The 22,938-nt window shown below is 42.6% G+C and overlaps 1 protein-coding gene across 4 annotated transcripts in view; it reads right to left on the reverse strand.

The window, feature by feature from the left end:
• RSPO2 (R-spondin 2) overlaps positions 1–22,938 on the reverse strand; it is a 193,023-nt gene that overhangs the window by 57,717 nt on the left and 112,368 nt on the right. For all 4 annotated transcript variants that reach the window (XM_090040503.1, XM_090040505.1, XM_090040504.1 and 1 more), the window contains 2 exons: positions 18,335–18,478; positions 16,405–16,593 (listed from right to left, as the gene is read on the reverse strand). In XM_090040503.1, the coding sequence (XP_089896629.1) occupies positions 16,405–16,593; positions 18,335–18,478 (333 nt within the window). The remainder of the gene's footprint in view (positions 1–16,404; positions 16,594–18,334; positions 18,479–22,938) is intronic.

The raw sequence follows: 22,938 nt of genomic DNA on the forward strand, positions 1-22,938 counted from the left end.
GTGATTGTTGATCTGGCCCCAGAATAACCCTGAGGCATGTCAGGCTACAGACAGCCAGCTTTTAACTTGCAGTGTGAGCCTAAGATCACTGGCAATAGCAAGGGCACAATTAGGATCTGATCCTTGAAACCAAACTTGTGCCTCCTGCATACACATGTGACATGGCAGGAGGCACAATTATTGAGATCAGATTTTATGGCACCTTTAAATGAACATGTGCCACTGGCCTTAAATACAACCAACAGCGATAAATATTCTCAGTAGTACACACAGGTTTTTAACTTTTATAGTAACTGTAAGAAGCAATTTTCCCCAACAAAATATTTCTTATTGCTTAAGCTTTAATTAAAAAAGAAAGCCAAAAATATTTATATTTGGAAGGAAGGAAAAATGTGTTTATGTATGTATTCCTTTGGCATTTTTTACTGCTAGTATTTCATTGCTGTTCCTTTGAAAACAGCAAAGTTGAAGATTTATCATGCTACAATGAGATAAAACAGCACATAAATTCCAGCTGCTGAGCTGTCCTGATAGGGTAAATAATTCCAATAGTTTGTGCTCATATGGCAACAGTCTGCTCACATGTCATCAAGGAACATTTTGGGAGGTGATGTGCTGCTGAAAACGTCAGAGGACCACCACCACTTGCTGTGAAAATACTTCTATTGATGTCTTCAGGGTGAACTCCAGAGGTCACAACCTTTGCTGCCTTGTAAGCAAGTAATACAAGAACTTGATAGGGCCATGATGATGCATCTGTCATATCCACATCCCTCTCATAAAGCTCTGTTCCATAATCATGTAAACAATTATTTGCAATGGACCTACACATGCTCCCTAGAGCTAAGTAACCTTAGGTCTACCCTTAAAAGGTTTGCCAGCATAACTGTGTCAATTAGGGGAGTGATTTTTGTTGACTAGTTATGCCTGTAAAAACCCTAGTACAAGAGTGCCGATGCTGGCATAACTTGTTTTGTTTCACTGAACAGAAATACACTTGTACTGCTACAGGTTGTATATAATTACACCAGGGGCCTGTGAAAGAATAGTCTGTTTGTTTAAGAGGAAATGCTGTCATTTCCCAATCTGTATTTGTGCATGCTGTTATTCCATCCATTTTCACTTGTCCTTGCTGAATCTCGTCTCGTTGATTGTAGACCATTTCTGTACTCTGTCCAGGTCATTCTGGATCCTAGCCCTGAGTGTCTACAATTGCACCCAATTTGGTGTCATCCACAAATTTGCTAAGTGTGCATTCGAGCCCATCATCCAAATCATTAATGAAGAGTTTGACAGACCTCTGGAGAACCCCACTCAAAACTCCTCCCAACTAAACATTGAGACATTGAAGCCTATTTATTAAGTACGATGATCCAACCAGTTAGGTATTATGGCAGGGCACAAGGTGTGCCTGTCACTTTAAGAGGTAGGAGGGTGGCAGTTTGGCTGCAGAGCTGCCCAATAGGGGGCTTAGGCTCTGAGCCAACAGCCACATGACCTGAGGGTACGTCCATGATTGGCTAAGAATCGCTGCAGCCAGGATATAAGCACAGGTTTGGCTAGCAGAGGTTGTTCCCCCTAGACAAAAGCAGCAGTCACATCTCTCCATGGAAGGACCTTGTAACAGAGTGCGCCCTGAAGGAAGATATTGCTAGGACAGCTATAGAAGTAAGTGGAACCACCAGCCTGGGAAGCAGTTCCACGCAGGGCCGTGTTGTGGAGTGAGGCCTAACAGGTAGATACAGTTAGTGCCCATGTAGCCTGCTTGGAATAGCTTCAGCCTTTCAGCTAGACTGCTGTGGCATTTGTCTCCTTGAGAGTAGAGAGGGAGTTTACTCCTTGTAGAGGACTAGTACACCTAGGTGAACAGAGTGAGATCCAGAGGAAAGGGGAGCTAGTTGGGGATGGAAGAGGCTCCAAGGGACCCAATGTGGTTCCTTAGCCCAGGGAAGACTGCAAGCGAGGGACCTAACCCTGTAGAGAAGCCCAGGGTATCAGCAGCCAGGCATGTTGCCTGGTACAGCCAGGACCAGGGCCTGGATTTGGGAGCTCAGTCAACCAGAGGATGGTGCAGCAAGGACCAGGGGATGGGACCTGATGCAGCCCAGACCCAATTAAAGGAAATCAAAGCATGGGGAAAAGCATGAGGGCAGCTTGTACTTGCCCTGGGTCTGGCTGAACAGTTAGACAAGCTAGAGAACCAAGCATGCAGGCACATGGAGGCAGATCTGGAGTGCTGGGAGATAACCAGAGCAATAGAAACAGTGAATCAGCGTAAGGGGTTTAGGGGCCCTGACAATGGAGGCTAAAGAGGCATGCAAATGGAGGCTGAAGAGGACAAGTGGGGGTGAAGGATTTGCCTCAGCTGGCCTGGTCGAGGCCAGGGGTCAGAGGGGACCTGAAGGCTACAACCTACTGAAAAGGGTGAACACAGGCATGGAGAGCCCAGTGCCCTGACTGGCCCAATTCAGAAGGGTCTTTGCAGACTGGAAAGCTGGGCTGAAGCTGTAAAGATGAAGTTCAGTGCTTACAAAAGCAAGGTGCTATATCTCTGGAAGAATAATCCAAAACCCATATACAAAAAGGATGCATTTGACTGGATGGCAGCACTACAGAAAAGGATCTAAGAATCTTGGTGGTATAATGAAGCTGCACAAAAAGCAAGGACAGTTTTGAGATGCATTCAGTAGGAGTATTAGGTGGAAGACATGGGAGGTGATAATGCCTCTCTAGTTGGCAATGGTTAGGCTTCATTTAGAATATGGCGTGCAGTTCTGGGCTCCACATTTTGCAACGGACATTCAGAAGCCAAAGAGTCCAGAGGCAGGTGACAAAAATGATAAAGGGCTTGGAAGGCAATACAGACAAGGAAAAACTCAAGGAAACAGACATTTTCAGACTGTTATCATGTCCCCTCTTAAGCACCTTTTCCACCAGCTATGCCTAACAGGCTGCAATAATGAGGGAAAACAGTTGCAGAGAGCAAGACCTGAAACAATGGCTTGAAGACGCAGTAAAGTATGTTTAGACTGGATATCAGGAAAAATTTCTTCCCTACTAGAACAGTGAGGCAGGAAAATAGACTGCATAAGGAAGTTGTGGACTGTCCATCATTAGAGGTGTTCAAGAAGAGGTTGGATAAGCATTGGTCAAGGAAAATCTAGGAGTAGCTATGCTTTATTATGGGAATTTTCCATTCTTCTGGGCTTTTTTAGTTGCCACATAAGGCTGGCCTTCTCAAAATCAAAAGAGGTTTTAGGCACTGCTACAAACTCTTCAACTTCCTATCTTAACAACACTATCATACATGTCAGTAGGGCTTGTAAGCAGGCCTTCAGCTTCTACTTGGACAACTCTCTAGATCTTCACAATCCAGGATATGTCCAGATTCTTTCTGCATGATTCTTTCCTCATGATATTATCTTTTCCTTCCATACAGACAGGTAAAACTCCCACCCAAGCTTTTATCTAACATCTGGATTGCCACAACAACCTTCTTTCTATATTTGATAAGTGTAGCCTTGCCATGCTCGTATATATTCAGAAGGAACCTACAAAAGTTGTTTTCATAGCCATATGCACTTCTCTTTGCCACTCTTAATTATCCCTTTTCTAACATATCAAACCTAAGTTACTTGTCATTTCTTTCAAGGTCCTTCTCAGAGTATCTCCAAACTATCATCGTATATTCACTATGCAAGTATAGGCCCCTGGCCCGACTGGTCAATGAGGCCAGCCTCCATAACCCACTCATTAAATTTTCAAACAAGCATTAGTGCAATTCTATGTATATTTCGGAGAAGCTTCCTACAACTAAGCTATAATGCATTATCTTCCTTCAAAATCCTCCTTACAGTTCTCCTCTTCTGTAATGCATACAAAGGATTTCATGCTGCCCACAACTGTTTCATGGGTATATTTGCCTGTCTGCCTATATCCATCCATTGTTTCTTGCCTTACACTTAAATTGTAAGATTTCTAGGTCAGTTTTTAATTTTTGTTCTGTGCTTGTACAAAGTAAAAAGTAACCATGACTAGGACTTCTAAAAGCTCTAGTCACATAATAATGATGGTACAATCCTACCTTGATCAAATAGGATTGCTTTAGCTTGCCTCTACAGAAGGCAGGACTTTTGCCTTCAAGACACAGCATGACATCTTTTCCCCTTCTAATAAGTAACTCAGGAATAACTGGAAGCTTCTCAGTGGTCATATACAAAGCCCTTGCACAAATCTACTAGAATAAGCAGTGAGTCATAACTATTTGTGTTCAAGAGAAAATTTATTTTACTAACATTCTATAGCATTTTGCTATTTATGCATGAACCACTAATAAATCAAGTAATTAAATGCAACTTAGTTATTAGGAATGTATTCATGTAGCCTCCATTATCTAACCTGTGATTATGGTGGATTACCAAATAGTGAGGGTCACCAGCAAAAGAAAAAAAAGGCAATATAGAGACTATTGTGCCGGAACTTGTTATCCTTCCCTTCCTTAAACCTAATCACTTAAATGTGATATCCAATTATTATTTCTGTTTCACATTTCTTATTTTAAAAAAAGTGTTATTCATCTTTGCCTGCAAATAAGATTTTGGGGGTGAATTATACCTCTGAAGATTGGCATTTGTAGAGATAGATATTTGTGAAAATTTTTAAAGGAACTTAGTTAGAATTAATTTTGGCTCGTGCCATACAAAAATATGTGGTACTCTAACATTATAGCTAATCATTTTATGGGTTTTTAAAATAATTTTCTTAAATTTCCCAGACAAACTGTAGTATAAAATAGTCCTCTGTTTTGGTAGACACCCCATTGAATTCAGAACAGACAGATACAATACCAGCTATCTTTACCAGCTTCAAGGAAAATTAGAGATACAAATTCAGACAGCCACTTTCTTATATTCATATGTATGAAGCTGCAATACAGGTGCAACTCTTGCTCCTTGGAAATCTAGTGCAATGTAAAGGCTTTCCACATGTGTTTGTGACACTGCCAGCCCAAAGCAGAGAGATAGAGGAGCCTTTTCTCTACTTGCAGTTATAATAGTCCTCATGGCATAAATGGTACAAGGTCTGTCTTTTGAACATGCACATTTTTGCATGAAATTTACACATAATTGCATTTACTCTCTTTAGCATGTGGATTTGTTTAACTGTGGCATTTATGGACCTAAGGCTAGGAGACTGAAATTTAAACATGCACCAGGCTGGCCCACTCCACTCAGCATGCATATTATTCCTACCAATGATAGAATCGGTCTGTCCAAGGAACTCTGCGTGGGCAATGCGGCAGGTCAGAATGCAAGCCCTCTCTGAGCCTGCTGCTAGAGCTGATACACACGCACACACACCTCAGTCAACAAGTTACACAGGATCTAATTTTGGACCATAGGATTTAACTTATTTAGCCCTTTAATATTTGTTGGATGTGAAGGCAGCTCTTCCATTTTAACATTTAACATTCCAACCATTACAGAGAATCAAGAGACCCTTCTATGGCACTTGTTCGCAAATCCTGGTAACACACATGGTCATACACTGAAAAAATAATGAAGCCTTTAAGCCTTTTAAAACATAAGCAAAACCTAGTATCTCCCCCTTCATAATTTGAGAGTTCCTGAACACCTCACGTACTGATTTACAGCACAGCACCTGAAACTTTCTTAAGTTTCATATTATTACAGCGGGTGTAAATCAGTAGTGCTGTTAGCATATAACCAAGCATGTGCAAGCAGTAGGACAGTTCTTTGTCCTGGTCTCTGATAGGAGACAACTGCAGAGTGACAATGACTCTGGGAACTGGGTATTGGTGTTGGACTTAGACCCTGACAGAAAGGATTATTGTATTTATTGCATTTAACCATTCCTCTTCTAGAACTGATATATGTAGTTAAATAAAACATGTTATATTTAGGCTGCTCCAACTCAACATCATTGATTCTTCTTCTACTGGAAGCCAGCCCGAAAGGCCCTGACATGTGTTTCCACTTGCCAGAAGGGACAAATATAGTAACCCATTCATTTGAAGAAATTAAAAGAAGTTATGGTCTCTTTTTGATAAACCACCACCCAATAATTGCCTGTGCAAACACTTAGGGTCTGCACAGAACAAGTAAATGTTGATTTACAATTAACGTTTGGTCTGGTTTTGATGTAACTCTAGCTAAGGAGCTATAGATGCAACCCATAGTATAAAACATACTATAAAATATATATGGTATTTCAAAACTATTCTCTTCAACATTGGGAATAACTGTTAATTTAAAACAAAATCTTAGTTAACTACATCTTGCTAATAACTATTTCTCCTCAGCAGCTAAGCATACTGTGATGGCCAAAACAAGAGGGATTAATATGCAATAAATATGTGCTTCTTAGAGGCACTTGGTATTTTCCCTAAACAGGTAATATTAGTTGATATAAAGCTTGTAAGTTTGTAAACCGCAAATGTAACTTGTCTGTCATAAGTTTAACCAAAATGATAAAATTAACTGTTCGTGGAACTGACTAGGCCCCATAGGCAAAGCTGTAGCTGTGAGATTAGCTGACCTAACCGTTTCTGCGCAGGGTTCAGCTTTAACAATAAGAAACTGGATCCAACTGCCTGGCACACCCAACACATTCCAGGAAAGCACATCCCAAGAAAGCATATTCAAAGAAAACCTAAAAGGGGTTGGGGCTTAGACAGAGCAATGTCAATTTCAAACCTAAAGGTGCTACATTATAATTCACTTATTGGATAAACCCGGGTCTAGGTAGTAACTTTTTATGATAATTTTTTACACCTCTCAATCCCATAGGGCTATAGAGCAACATTGTGAGTGGCTCTAAAGCCAACAGATTAGCATAAGATTATGTATAAAAAGCACATGCATCAGGTGTCCAGCAGGAAGGAGGAAACAGAATGGTCATTTCTGTTCCATGCCCAAACCCTGGACTCCCAGTGTGAGTGAAGTTCGGATCCTGATCAAGGGACCTTCCCCGGTAATCCCTCTGATGGTGTCGATTGGGGACACCTGACTTCGCTGGAATCACTTGACACGTACCTGGCATTGAGGGACTATCAATAAGTTGCCAACCCATGTCTGTCTATCTGTTGTTTTGAACAGCCCAGTGGCTAATACCCTCACAGTGCCCAGTCGGCCTGCGACAGAATTGATCTACCTGTTGTTATTATCTGTTATTATTATTTACTACTAACTCTTTAATACTGCATTATCTGCTTATCACATTTATCTTTCTATTAACTGTTGTGTGTGTGTAAGCTATAATAAATTTGCCTTTACTTCACTCCCAACTTTGCCTCCTCAATCCGAAACTGAACCTAACAGCCCAATTGGCCTGTGATAAAATTGATACATTCACAGTGCCCAGCTGGCCTGTGAGAACACACAAATTACCAGTGGCTAGCAACTTGACAGTAGTCTTTAAACATTCCTTAAAGTTATTGTTATAATTTCTACCTAAGTATAGAACAATGTTTTATTCTAAATGCCTGCTTGAAGGAGGTAGATACTAAATCTATAAACCATTAAAAATTTTAGTTTTATTCATTAATTAAAAGATACCTAATAAAATGCTACAGAGTGCCTTATCTGTGTCTTCAATCTTCAGATATGCACTGCCACCTGAGGAATGGTTAGGCTTAGGTTACAGAGTCATCTGTTGGCGAAGATAGTTCAAAACTCTTATTGCATGATGCAGTCATAACAGAATCATCTGGGAGTTTGATAACAGCAAGAGCTCAGCTGCACAATACTACAGGTTGTTAATCCAGTTCCAATGTTTCTTCCCAAGAAAAATCTGTGACTCGTTTAAATCCAAGACCCTGCACTCTGAAGGGAAAAGGTATTTAAATCTAAATCTGGTAAAGCACCAGTTTTCCTTTTTATAAACAGCATTTAAAACCACCCGAAAAAAGAGCTGGCTAGCATTTTTGTTCAAAATATTTGTGGTAGGAAATTACTGTTAATATTTTGACAAGACCATTTAAAATCTTGTGTTGTCTACAGAAGATTTCAATCTTTTACAGAAAATCCAAATACAATACCTGAAAACTTGTGGCAGAACATTTTCAGCTGTAAAACAAAGCTTTCAATTTGGAAATGTCAAAACACTTTGTTGTCGCATTTTCAATCAACGCAAAATGTTCTGACTTTGACTTACTCCAACTGCAGTGTTTTGTTTCAGCTCAGTTTGATATTACATTGTATGTTATCTGAGCTGCTGCGGTGTCTCATGAGAGACATTGCTCACATGTTTCATGCTCCATTCACATCTCTGGGTCTGGAATATTTCCAGCTGGTCTGTGTCTCTTAGGATGCACAGCAGTTATTTACCTACAATCATGCACTACAATTGACGGCCAAGGGGGAAACTGTGGTACATGAGAGAGAGAGATTCCAGTCAGGCATGATGGTGGCAGAAGACAAATTCTATAATTCCTGTGAGGCACTGTGACAGCATATTGGGCACACACTGAAGTTGACCTGCCCTGAAACAAAACACTCTGATTTGGTTCAGCCAACCAGAATATTCCATTTAGGAGTCCCAGTGGAATATTCCATTTTCAGTGAGAATTGAAAACTTTCTGTGACAACTGTCAAAGAAAACAAAAATTTATTTTCATCAAAAATTGTTTTTAGAAAGAAAATTCTGACCAGCTTCATTGGTGAGTAATATGTCGAGTTGTTGTTTGAAAATTTAAAACATTCATTTTATCTTACAAATGTTGCAAATCATAAAAAATAAAAGGATACCCAGACATCTCAATTTATATTCATCAGGCAATAGTGTTATGTTTATTATAGCATTATATTACAGTAGGTTAATTAAGAAGTGTAAAATATATGGAGAGTATCGCCTTACATATGAATGTCCAATTCTGTTCTGAATATTATCTCTATAAACACAGAGGCATGAGCACCACATTTGTCATCTTTTGACACTTTCTACATAAAGCACACTTGTGGTACAAAGATTATTTCTAATGGTCAGTCATGAAAACTCAGTTTTGGATCTGATGGTGAAGGTGTGTTCCCATCAAATCACTCTTCACAAACAATTCTACCCTCAGTTAAATCCATAAGCATGTTTGCATGTGTGTGTGTGGCGGGGGGAAACATGTCTCCCCAGATTTCTGTGCTGACGGGGTGTGGGGCTACAGCCTGTCCAAAGCCAGGGCCCAGGAGCATCAGGGACAGCAGCTGCATGATTTCTGCACCAACGGTGGGGCCCAGGGCATGGGGCTGCAGGCTGACAGTAGTCAGGACGGCAGGATGGGTGCCCCGCCACTGTCAACACTTATGTGTTATCTATGGTTAAACATACTATATATACTTATGCATTGCCTATTATTAAACTTATAGAATCCCCCTTTCTTTAAAACTCGCTAGCCTAGATCCTATCAAACCTACTAGATGTCTAAATGAAATCCTGTTCTCCCTTTCTTGGGTCCCTGAAAAGCTCATGATAAAAAAAAATGGTTGGTTTTGCCTCCACTTCCTCATCTTTATTTATTTATTTATTTTCTGATTTAGTTTTAAGACCTAAACGTTAGTGCGTTACAAAAACAGATGCAGTAATAGGGATTTTCAGAGACTTGAACAGGGTGAAATAGGTTCAAACCCAGGTGTCTAGGTAAAGGATCTTGCCAGTAGCATTCAGCTTTGTCGCCTTCAGCTTGGAGCTAAGTGAACACTTTATGCAAGAATGGAAAAACAGAATTCAACTCACCCTCTTTTAACAGGGTTACGAAGAACTCACCCCCTCCACCTCCAAATTCAAAATTATTTTTATCACTAAAGACAGGGCACTGAATTTAGAGAAAAGCTGCTGAGTTTGCCTGGGCCTTCTTACAGGAGTCCTTTTTTCAGAATGAAAGTGAGCTATGCTTATGTTGTGTGCATTTTACAGTTATGCTAAGGATGATGTATATTGTTAGTTTTCAAAATCTAATGTCCAACAGAAGTATTTTCTTTTTTTATTTTAAAATCATTTTGTGAATCTTGCCATGCAAACAGTAGTTAGAGATATCTGGCATGAACTACACCTTTATGTTACTGCTCCTCCAGATCCTGTTGGTTAAGAAGTCTCCTGCACTGCTAATGCTGCAGTGAAACTTAGTACCAATGCAAGCAGGAGCTTAGGTCCATCCAATTACACATCTATGTGACAGAAACAACCTCCCTTCCCCTTCAGGACTTCTAGGCAGACATTTATCCCATCTGCCTCTCTCCTTCTTCACCTTCAAAATAATTAGTCACAAAGTAATGTAATCATTGATACCAGAGAGACTGGAGGGACTTCTAAGATGAACAAACATAAGGACTGCCTTATTATGAAAGATTACAAGGTATGGAGTAGGGGTTGGCAACATTTTTGGGCAGAGAGCCAAAAACACCCTCAACCTTGACCTGTAAGATGTTGGTGTGCCGGGGGCAGATGGTGGGAAAGCTGTGAAGGGCCTGATCCTTGTTCTGGCACCTTGGTCCTGGCCCTTTCCCTGCTGTCCACCCCATGGTGTGCATGTACCTGCCACCAGCAACGAGCTGGGCTGGGACTCCACAGACTGCTTGCAGCCTCCTGGCTGCCTGCCACAATCAGCCCAAGCTCTGGGCAGGCCCTGCTGCCCACCATGCAACCTGGACTACTCACAGGAGGCAGTAGGGAGGCTGTAAGCAGCTGCACTGGGATCTGCAGAGCCCTGGCCCAGCTCTTTACTCATAGTGGGTGCATGTGCACCTCATTGTGCATAATAGGAAGGGGCCAGGCCTGCACTGCCACAACAAGTATCAGACCCCTTGTGGCTCCTCCACCATCCACCCAAAGGCACATGTGCCAAGCAAAATGCCTTTGTGTGCCACACTCTGGCATGTGTGCTGGGGGGGAGGGTTGACCCCTAGAGATGTACAGCTTAGTTTCACAGTTTCATAGTTTCTAGGGTCAGAAGGGACCTGAGCAGATCATCTAGTCCGACCCCCTGCAATGGCAGGAAAGAGTACTGGGGTCAAACAACCCCAGCAAAGTGTTCATCCAACCTCCTCTTAAAAGCACCCAGGGTAGGAGCCAGCACCATTTCTCTTGGAAGTTGGTTCCAGACCCTAGCCGCCCTGACCGTGAAGTAGCGCCTCCTGATATCTAACCTAAACCTACCCTCTGCCAGCTTGTGACCGTTATTCCTGGTCACTCCTGGCGGTGCTCGGGGGAACAGGGACTCCCCCAATGCCTGCTGATCCCCCCTGACTAGTTTATAACAGGCCACAAGATCCCCCCTCAGCCTTCTCTTTTGGAGGCTGAACAGGTTCAGGTCCCATAGCCTCTCCTCATAGGGCCTGCCCTGCTGCCCCCTGATCATGCGAGTGGCCCTCCTCTGGACCCTCTCCATGTTGTCCACATCCCTCTTGAAGTGTGGTGCCCAGAACTGGATGCAGTACTCCAACTTTGGCCTGACCAGTGCCGCATAGAGGGGGAGGATCACCTCTTTGGACCTGCTCGAGATGCATCTGTGGATGCATGACAAGGTGCGGTTGGCCTTCCTAACTGCCTCCCCACACTGCGCCACACTGCCAGCCCATGTTCATCTTGGAGTCAATGATGACTCCAAGATCCTTTTCTGCCTCCGTGCTGACAAGAGGGGAGTTCCCCAACCGGTAGGTATGGTGCCGATTGTGCCTCCCCAGGTGCATCACCTTGCACTTGTCTGTGTTGAATTCCATCCTATTCTCATCCGCCCACCCTTGTAACCTATCTAGGTCTGATTGTAGCCTGTTGCATCCTTCCAGTGTGCCCACGTCCCCCCACGTCTTAGTGTCATCAGCAAGTTTGAACAGGGTGCTTTTTACCCCCTCATCCAAATCACTGATGAAGATGTTGAACAGTGCGGGCCCGAGGACCGAGCCCTGCGGAACCCCACTGCCCACATCCCTCCAGGTTGAGAAGGACCCATCCACTACCACCCTCTGGGTGCCGTCCTCCAGCCAGTTGGTGACCTATTTGACTGTGTGGGTGTCTACACCACAGCCCCCCAGTTTCTTAATGAGAACGGGGTGAGAGACAGTGTCAAAAGCTTTCCGGAAGTCCAGGAAGACTATGTCCACCGCTACCCCTGCATCTAATAATCTGGTGATCTGATCGTAAAAGGCCACCAGGTTGGTCTGACAGGACCTGCCACTGATGAACCCGTGTTTGTTGCCCCTAAGCATGTAGTCCCCTGCTGGCCCCTCCTGGATGTGTGCCAACATAATTTTCTTGAGCAGCTTGCCTACGATCGAGGTAAGACTAACTGGCCTATAATTTCCCGGGTCCTCCTTCCTCCGTTTTTTGAAGATGGGGACCACGTTGGCCCTCTTCCAGTCCTCTGGCACCACTCCTGAGCACCATGAGTGCTCGTAAAGCCGTGCCGGGGTCTTGCAATGACCTCAGCCAATTCCTTTAGAACTCTAGGGTGGAGATCATCTGGACCAGCTGGCTTGAATACGTCCAGCCCCTCCAGAAGCTCCCTAACTAAATCCTCGCTAACCCTTGGCCCAGGTGTGCCTCCCCTGGGGCCTGAGGGGACCCAGCAGGGAGGTGGCTGTTCTAGTCCCTACTTAGGAAGACGGAGGCAAAGAAATCATTAAACATGTTAGCTTTGCCATCTGGTGTGACTACCAAATTTCCCAACGCGTCCTGCAAGGGCCCCACATTACCCGGGACCTTCTTTTTACCCCCTATGTATTTAAAAAAAGACTTCTTATTGTCCTTAATCTGGGAAGCTAGTCCCAGTTCCATCTCTGCCTTGGCCTTCCTAACTACCCCCCTACATCCCCAAGCAACTGCAGAATAGTTCTCCCTGGTGATGACCCCTTCTTTCCATTGGGTGTAAGCCTCCTTTTTAGCAAGGAGGCATTCCCAGATGCTTTTGGTGAGCCATGGAGGCTTGTGTGCTCTCCTGCTCCCTTTGATCCTCGTTGGGATTACCTTCCTTTGGGCTTGGAGGATCGTCTCCTTAAGGAGTGACCACTCTCCTTGGACACCTGGCTCCCCCCTCCCCCGGGACCTCAGCGCTTCTCCAACTATACTCCTTAGCTCGCTGAAGTTTGCCCTCCTAAAATCTAGGGCCACTGCCTTACTGCATGCCTTTGCCACTTGCGCTGGATGGTGAATTCCAGCAGGCGATGGTCACTGTCGCCCAGGTGGTCGAGCACCCGCAGCCCTCTCACCAGGTCATTACCCGTGGCCAGCACTAGGTCCAACAAGGCGTCTCCCCTGGTGGGGCTGCACACCTCCTGGGTTAGATGGAGGTCCTGCACTCTGTCTAAGAACCTACGTGAACGTTCAGACCTGGCTGACTGCTCTTCCCAGCAGATGTCCGGGCAGTTCAGGTCCCCCATGACTACCACATCCTTAGCCTTCACTACCTCTGTGAGCTGACCCACGAATTCCTGGTCAAGCTCTTCTACCTGGTTGGGAGGTCTGTAGTAGGCTCCCACCGTTAAGTCTCTTTCCCCTTGCTTGTTTAAGCAATAATGAGAACATATCCTACAAATACCTGAAGCGTATAAACACCAGAAAAATAAAGGAATCATATATGGTGGTATATGAAGGGAGCATAAGTAGGAGTGACAGGAAGAAAAGGATTAATTTATGCTGAATTAGAGGGGAAACTTCCAGACGGTAAGATGCATTACCCTGTATAATCATTCTGCCCAGCAATTTCCATTACTTGAAACTTTTCAAAAATAGACTGGATGAAAGAGTAGAAAATTTGTGATGGAGAAGAGCCCTGAATTGGCAAGAGGATGAGCTAAATGATCCAAGACATCTTTGCAATTTCTGACTCATCAAATCAGTCATGTTACACCCATGCAATGGGGTAATATAAATAACATTACCAGAAATACAAATATGACATGTCCAACTGGAAATAACCATTTAATATACTAATCCTGACAATAAGAAAACTGTCGAGTAGCAAATTTGAAGTCACTAGAATGTCATCCAACTTTAAAGTGTTTTATTCATTTTGGCGGGAAAGAAACATATCTGCATGCTTGCATTCCACTCTGTATCTGTAGAACTCTACAAAGACGGAGGAAGAGATGAAGAGTTTCACTTCATAAACTAAATTTATTGCAGCGCCCTACAGACAGATGAGATGAGTAGCATCTCAATTCTGATAAATATGGAAGTAACACACTTCCATAGGAAGTGAATAGGAAGGTTAAATGTAACTGCAAGGAGAAGGAAAATTCATATAAAAACTGCTTCTGAAGTGTTCGTATATAATGTAGACCACATAAATAGTAACTAAAATGTAAACAAAATGTACAGAAATAGAAAGCATATGTCAAAAGCACATTTACTTGACCCTATTCCACTAAAAATATCCTTATTTCCTGTTCTCAGTCTAATCCATCTACAACCGTCTTCGCTTATATAATCTAATACATATCCCACATGTTGCTCTGAGTTCATGTACAGAGAACATTAGGGAGAAAGATTTTATTACCATAGCCTCTCAACAGATATTTACTAGGATTATGGTGCTTCAGGACACTAAATATTGCTTCTCTTACAGTTTCCTTTTTTTCTCCCAAGTTAAAAATTCAATTAGGAAATGTGTAACATTAGGGCAGTGCTAGATTTATAAAGAGCACTAAATCTTTTATCTTGATTGGATGTTCCATGGATAACCTTCTTGCCTCTGGAAATGTAATAATGCTTAACAAAACCAGAATGAATATATCTGGTGACCAATGGGACAAGTTATTAACATACTGAAATGTGATAAAGCAAAGGGATTTTAGCCCAACATTGTGAAAATCATTCAAATGTAACATACTGCAGAGTGAGTTTCAGCTCTGAGGTGGAGAGACTGAACCACTTTGTGACTGCTGAGAGAGCCATGCTAGAAGGGAACTCAGCTGGATACAGAAAATGCCACCAAAAGGCTCTCCTCCATGACTTTCTAAGCAAGGAGGGAAGCATTAAACTCTTGGCAGGATTCTAGCAGGTCAACAACAACAATCACCTTCAGAAACATGCAGGATTTACATTTAAACCGAAGATTCAGACACCAAATGCAGCTATCTTCATCATGTGGGAAGGTTTATTAGCTACAAGCTGCTAGCTAGTGATACTGCAGCTACAATGATGCTTCATAGCTGTGGAAGACCACAGTAAGCCTTTAATGTTGGATAGAACTTTTGTATTTGCCTACATCAACTTTTCTGGTCACATATTGAAGGAACCCATTAGAAATGTGGTTGAAGAATATGGGCATGACTTATTAGGGGAAAGGCTGTAATAACTTGTTTTAAAGAAGGAAAACAAAGAAGAGAGAGCTGATCTGTGAGCTGGATCTCTAGATAACAGTTTACCCACCTGCAAACTGATGACAGACAGCAAATGAGTTTGGCTCCAATACACTATAGACACACATTTAATTTTTCTGAAATACTATAGTATCACTTAAGTGCTAAGGCACTCATAGGAATACCATGGACCAACCACAGATGCATCAAATCTTAATCCAACCCTGTCTGGACAGTTCCTGGTTTAAAGTATTTATAAGTAAATATGAAGACATATTTACTTCACCTCTTTATCTACTTTCTTCTTCCTTTATTGTTCTTACTCAGCCTTCAGATACTCACTGAAGAACCCAATAAATAATCAAGTATGCAAAGGGCCTGATTCTCATTTACATGAAGACCTCTTTATACTGTCTTATAAAGACAGATATAATTAAAAGATACTTTCAAGTCTTTTTACATTGCCTGTTTTTTTATGGCTTCAATGTAAATGAAAACTGGTCCCAGAGTGAACAGGCTAGTGGTGCTTGTTTATTCATTAATGTTGCTCTTTGCTTATATAGAACATCCTATTGTACATTTAGTTTGTGACAGTCTATCATTATTCCCGTATACTCTGTGTTTTAACACTGGGACAAAAAGTATAAAGTAATAAGGCTGTAAAGCAAAATATATTCTCTTCTGGGGTGTTCCCCTAGAAGGATATAAGAACAGGATTTTCCTGAAACCTGTGGAGCATTTAATCACCTACTTCACAATTGTAATTGCAGTGTAAAAATTGTGGCAGCATCTATCACTTCCTGTGTGTCTTCCATAATGGGTTTTTAACCAGTGGACTCATACAGTTCAGCTCCCCTGGATGTGTTGTCATTTCACTCACCACCCCATCCCAAAGCATGCCCATGCTGAGCCCTCTACACAGGCACTCCCTGTGTGCAATAGGACAGGAATAGATCTAGTGCTTTTTTGGCTTTGCATAATTGTACAAGGTAGGTACAGGATTTTCCCTTCAGTCTGACCTATACATATCTTTTCAAATGATAAACTGGACTGAAGTTGGAAAAAAGCTCAAACATTTTTCAGTATGAAGTGTTCTTACCTCCTGGACAGTGCCTCATTGCCATTTTACATCTTCTGGACTCTGCGATGGTTGGACAAGGTATTGTGTCTTTTGCTGGCTTTTTCACAATTTGTCTTGTTCTTGTTTCCAGACCCCATTTAAATCCACATGTTTTGTTATTTCTGCTGCAAGTTCCCCATTCACTCCACTGACTCACTTCACAGCCCTCTAATAAAGCAAAACGTTACAAATTAGTGCTTTTGTCTACATCTGTCTCTCTTCCAATGTCTAAAGTAATTCTAAAGAGCATTGGTATTAAATTATAAAATCATTGTTTGTAAACTTTATTATTAGATGAAATCTGAGGTTATTATATAATTTTGGAATTTTACAAGACAATTGTGACAGAAACTTCTGGTATCCTACAGCAAACAAAAGCAACTAACTAGTTATTCATAGGTTATTTGGCATTTCATTATTTCCATGGCTTTTAACAATTTTCTCTTGAAAAGAATGAGTTCATTCTTTGAAATTATGATACCTGCAAGAACATTTTAAAATCGGTACTTCTCCTTAAACTTGGATATTAAGCCCATCTCAAATTTTTAAGTCTAGTTAGGTAGACAGGATTCATACCATTAGGTATGTCAAGTGTTTTTCATATGGTCTTAAGGTGAACAGCAAAACTGTTGAATGAATTAAAAGAATCAAGGTAAGTTGGAAATAACTAGAAAAAAGAAAACACAATAGCATTTTATGAGTCTGATGGATTTGCAGGGTAAATTGCAACATTTTAAGTGCACAATAGAACCAGAACTCAGCTGGTATCTAGGGGGAGATTCTGTAATAGTTTTCAGTCTTTAAGAATCCTATTTTTAAGCTGACACACACAAAGGCATTAATATAGTAACATTGTTAACCAGTCTGGCCCCCCATAAGGTACAAGATATATTTTAAAAAAACAAAACCTGTGCTCATTTACTTTATTAGTTTGATGAGCCATTACTGTGGTTCTCGTTTCAAACTTTCTCTCTCAGTCATCAAGGTTAGAAATGTACTTTTAAAAAATAAAAACTGAGTTTCACATGATATGACTCCAGAATCTGGGGCTTCAAGAAAAAATGTCATACACTGTGAGACTCACAAGTGGGTCTTGGTAATGCTGTCTCAGTTTTACCCTGAGTTTTACACTGACTATAGTTGTTTCTGTTTTGTAAAACTAACATTTCCACTGAAAATACTCAGATGGTGGTTTAACCTGGGACTTGTTCCTTTTCCAGAGTAAATTCAAAACTGAACTAGCGATTCAGCCCAACATATTTTACTAGCTGCCCTGCAGCTCCTCTTTGCTGCTGTCACTGCTGTCATCAGTGTTGTCTCTGGGTTGCCCAGTGGGGCAATGGAAAGGAGCCGCAGGGCAGCCCAGGTGTGCGTTCTGCGCAGCCGCAACGAGAAGGGCCCAGCTGCAGTGAAGGGGAGGTGGCCGCTTTTCCCCTGTGCCCAGCAGGAGCTTCTGCCTGGCTGCCACTGCTGCCCAGCATGGGTGGACAGTCCAGAGCACGCGTGGGGCAGCTCGGGGTCGGGGCTGTGCACATAGGTCCCAGCTGGTCTGAAACTGGTCAGCTCCAACCATGACGAGTCCAGAGCAAGTGTGGGGCAGGCCAAGACCAGGGCCAGGGCTGTGTGCTCAGCTGCTGTGGGCAATGGCAGGGAGGACCAGCAGGGCAGGCAGGCTCTATTTACCCCACGGGCCCGTATAATTGCCTGCCCCTGCATTAAATGAAAAAATATTATTTGAACTTGCTCCCCTTAACATCTGCTCAAGATGTTAGCACAAGACTTAGAAATGTTGGTCCCAATTAATAGGGTAACTGACTGAAAAATGCAGAATAAATTCAACAGGTCTTCCATAAGGACACAGATATTAAAATGAATTGCTTGTATTGTCAAGTTGTGCTCAGACACTCACCCACACATTCCATTGTTTCCTCTAATGCTGCAAATCCAGCTGGGCATCCTCCAAAACAACGGCCTCGGTGCAAATAGAAGCCAGCTTTGCATTTGGTACAAAAGTCTCTGCTAAAGCAGGAGTCACAGTTTTCTATTCTGCATCCTAAATAAGAGATAATAGATCTCTGTTAAAAAATATCTAAAAATAAAAATACCTGTAAAGCAACAAACTAGCAAACACAGTATAAAAGAGATGCGGCCTAGGGGTACACCAGTAAAGATTTTTTTGGCCGATACCGATGGCCAATAATCAACCAGCCAATGATTAACCAGCCACATCGGCAGATACCAATCTGGTTACCAATGTGCAGCCCTGCAGCTTAGAGGACAGCGTCCAGCCTGTAAGTCTGTGGGGGAAAGGCCCATGGGGAGCACAGATTGAGGCACTCATGGTGATGGAGGGAGTGGAGTAGGTCTGGGGCAGGGACAGGGAAAGGAGAAGACACTGCCCAACTGCGGTGGGGTGACGTGTGGGGCAGAGGCATGGGCGGCTCGTTTGGAGGGGGTGTGTGTGGGGGTGGCTTCTGCCACTCTGCGCACCTCCAAGGGAGTCATGGGCAACATGTGCCTCCTGGATTTGTATGCGGGGCACGGGCAGGCTACCCACTGTGGGCTGGGGCCAGGGGCCATATCAGCCTCTTCCTAGCAGGGAGGCTGGGCCAGGGCTCTGCGCTTGGGGCAGGCAGAGGCAGGGCAGGCAGCAGCAGCATTGGGAGGGAGGGCTATCAGATGGGCTACAGCCACCCCAAAATTTGCTGTACCTCCCCTGTAGTCCCCACTCCCAGTACCGCTGCCACCACCTGCTCCACCCCCTGCTCCCCAGGCACTGCCCTGGCCCTGACCCCCAGCCAGGAAGAGACCAGTGCAGCCCACAGCAGGCAGCCTGCATTTGACCCACGCACAAATCTGGGGGAAATATATCTCCGTGCTTCACTCAGGGCTACATGCCCTGTGTCCCCCAGATGAGCCACCCACAGCTTCATCCCACATCCTGCCCTGGCTGGGCAGCACCTGCTCCTGCCCCATTACTTCTCTCATAGTGGGGGGCCTTGATACCCCTTTCCCCAAAAAACTTACCAACAGGACACTGCTCTCCAAGCTGCGGGGCTTCATTCCTGGCCGCGTGCATGCTGCATCTGCGTGCATGCATGTGGCATTTATTGATGACATTATCAGTCACATCAGCCAAAAAAGCCAATTGCCAATAATGTCAATTTTCCTTTTATCAGTGCTGATACGATATGGACTGATATGTTGGTGCACCTATAATGCTGTCACCTGGTAAACTTCTTAGTAGAATGTAAAACAAGAAATTACAATTACAATTACCTTTACATGACTAGATTCAACATTCAAAAAGCTTGAGGTGGAATTGATCTAAGGTACACAGTTTACTGTAAGCAGCATAATTTAGACCAGTAGTAAACAGAATACATATTCACCCTTTGGTGGGGGCGAGGGGGGGAGGCAAATCTTAGACTGGGTTCCACCATTTTTAAACCAGTCTATGTGTGCCAAACTTCTGTTCTTTTACAGGTATAGACCAGTTTACAATCACTTATATTGGTAAAAGTGTAACCTCTATACCTGGCCAATATGATTAACTGACAGGGCTTGCAACTATAGAAGTGCATGGCTGGGTGCCAAGCTTGCTACTTGCCAGTGCAGGGGGAATCCAGGATCGGACTGCCCCTCCACCAGCCATATGGCACAACAGGACCTGATGCAAGATCCCACAATTGTGCCTCCTGCCATGCTTGGAATCCACATCAGATCTCATCCTGTCTTTACTTGAATGTCTGTCAGGTGTCTGACTTACTACAACTGCCCCAAATCTACCGCAAATGTTTGTGATTTTAAACTTTATTTTCTCATTTTTTCATTTTTTTTTCCAATTCCTTGTTGCTGTATTAAAGATTCACTCAAACAATAAAGGACATTGGCTAAACACAGTATGTTATCAAGTGCATAAAGCTATAACAGACATCTTATTTTGGGTCTTTTTGCCTTAAGCATTATTGAAACTTTATTTGGCTTTACTAAAATAGGTGAATAAAAATTCAGATAAGTGTGATCTTTGAGCTGTTGATATTTCTGGGAGGGAAAGGGAGACAGGTTTTTCAAGACTGAATTCTAACTGAATATTTTAACTGAAAGAAAAAGAGCTGAAACATCATATTTGGAGAAAAAAATGGATGCTTTGTCAACATATATTACTGTCACCTATCTTTGCATACAGGGTCCAAATGCTTTCCATTAGCTTGCAATTTGAACAGAATCTCAGCAGCTATTATAGAATGTTTTCTTATGCTATGCCTGATTTCCATACTAGTGTACATGTCTCTATGGTATTCTACAGATACAAACTTCTTCCAGATTTCAGTGACCAGTACCCTGAACACCAACTATCCTTTAAGTCAACAAATAACTGGTACTGGCCAGACCCTCTTCTACCTATTAGGCTCCTAAATGTGATCCTATTCTACCCTGTTTGTCCCTGAAAAAAAACAATAATATCATGTGACAACTATTGTAAGATGCCATCTTCTTAGCCCAAGACAAAAACACAGCAGGAGGAGAGCCAATTGACTTAGCTTTTTGTTAACCTTTTTTTTTCAGGGTCTCAAGCAGGGAAAAACAGCATCACTTAAGTTGGTTGTATCTACTCAAACCCTTAACAGGTGAAATAGGATCAGGCCCTATAACTGTCCAAGTAGAAGGCATGAAATGTATAGTTAATAATAGAAATAATAATTTTAAAAGTATATATTAAAAAAATTATGAAAAATTCCCTCAAAAAGTGATACTTTAACAGTGCTGCTTCTAATGTTTAGAACAGAAGTTAAGACTTCTCAGTTTCATTTTCCAGTAATGTAACTAAAATATTTTTCAAATCCCCTATTATAGTTTATTTGACAGCTTACAGTCATTACTACTGGTTTCAGTCACCCTGGTTTTTTTCTATTTAATTATTATAACTGCTGACTTCTATAACATTATTTCTTTCTTGAGGTATAGATTTTTGTTACAATTATGCATTTTTCAAGTCTCTTAAAGCATAAAGAAGCAGCTCTGTGCTGACTTAATCTTGGGGCTGTTCTTGAACGTCTTTCTCTTTCTCGTGATCAAGGCTGACTTGGATAAACTTAGTAAGTGGGTGGATACAAACCTGATGACAGTCAATATTGATAAATGTAAGGTACTCCACCTCAGAGAAAAAAACCAGCATACTTATAGGCTCAGTAGTGCTACACTCGCTAGCAACACAGCTGAAAGAGACTTGGGGGTCATGACTGACCACAAGCTGAACATGAGCCACCAATGCAATGTCGCAGCTGGCAAAGCAAACAATACTCTGGCTTGCATTCATAGATGCTTCTCAAGTAAATCTCAGGAAGTCATCCTCCTGCTGTACTCAGCCTTGGTGAGGCCACAGCTGGAGCTGAATCCAATTCTGGACTCCACAGTTCAAGAAGGATGCTGAGAAGTTTGAGAGAGTCCATAGGAGAGTCATGCACATGATCAGAGGGCAAGAGAATAGGTTTTATGAAGAGAGGCTGAGAGCTGTGGGACTTTTCAGCCTGGAAAAATGCAGGTTCAGGGGGGCCTGGAGACTATAAGGGGTGTACATCAGGCTCTGGGAGAATGTCTGTTTACCAGAGCGCCCCAAGGAAAAACAAGGGCCAGTGATCATAAACTCCTACAAGACTATTTTAGGCTGGACATAAGAAAACATTTCTTTACTGTCTGAACCTCCAAGACCTGAAATAAACTCCCCCCAGAGGTGGTGCAGGGACCTACTCTGGACTCATTCAAGAAGCATTTGGATGCTTATCTTGCTGGGATCCTATGACCCCAGCTGACTTCCTGCCCCTGGGCCAGGAAGCTAGACTTGATGATCTTTGAGGTCCCTTCCAGCCCTAATGTCTATGAAATCTATGAAAGAACTCAGAAACGCCACAGCAGGTCAGAATTTTTTTTAAAACTATGGCTTCCTATTTGAAATCTCTGGGTTTATCTTGTGAATCATGTTTGGACATCTAACAGTGCTAACACTGTGTGGCACCACTGGCACCCTTGAAAAGATCTCAAGATACCCCATGGCACCCTGTTTGAGAATCACTAGATTAGAGCAATTTACATCTTAAGGTGATGGCTGTATATTATTTAAGACTAAGTTGAAAGTAAGTGCTGTTCTTCTATTATCTAAAACTAGTGATTCCATGGAACAAGAAATTCCTTCTCAACCTTCTCCTGAAAAGGCATCATCTGACCTAGTGTGTGGATTGCTGAAGTATGATGTAAATAGGGAAAAGTAATGGCAACTAATTTAGCAGAACACAGTGCAAGATCTCTTTTACCACACACAGCCTACTCAGGTCAGAAACAAAGAAAAAGATGCCAAAATAGAAGAGACTTCCACTTTCCCAAAGCACATAAGCCTAGACTGCCAACAGTGTTTATTAGGCCTGTGCGAAGTGGCTAGTATTCGCTTCAGACTTGATTTGGCCAATTTGGGGGACAGTGATTCGACTTGGTGATTCGATAGCTGCCTCACCCGAC

The sequence above is a fragment of the Crocodylus siamensis genome, chromosome 3 (genome assembly GCF_052110815.1).
Source record: "Crocodylus siamensis isolate JL-2025a chromosome 3, ASM5211081v1, whole genome shotgun sequence".
In the NCBI taxonomy this organism is placed as follows: domain Eukaryota; kingdom Metazoa; phylum Chordata; order Crocodylia; family Crocodylidae; genus Crocodylus; species Crocodylus siamensis.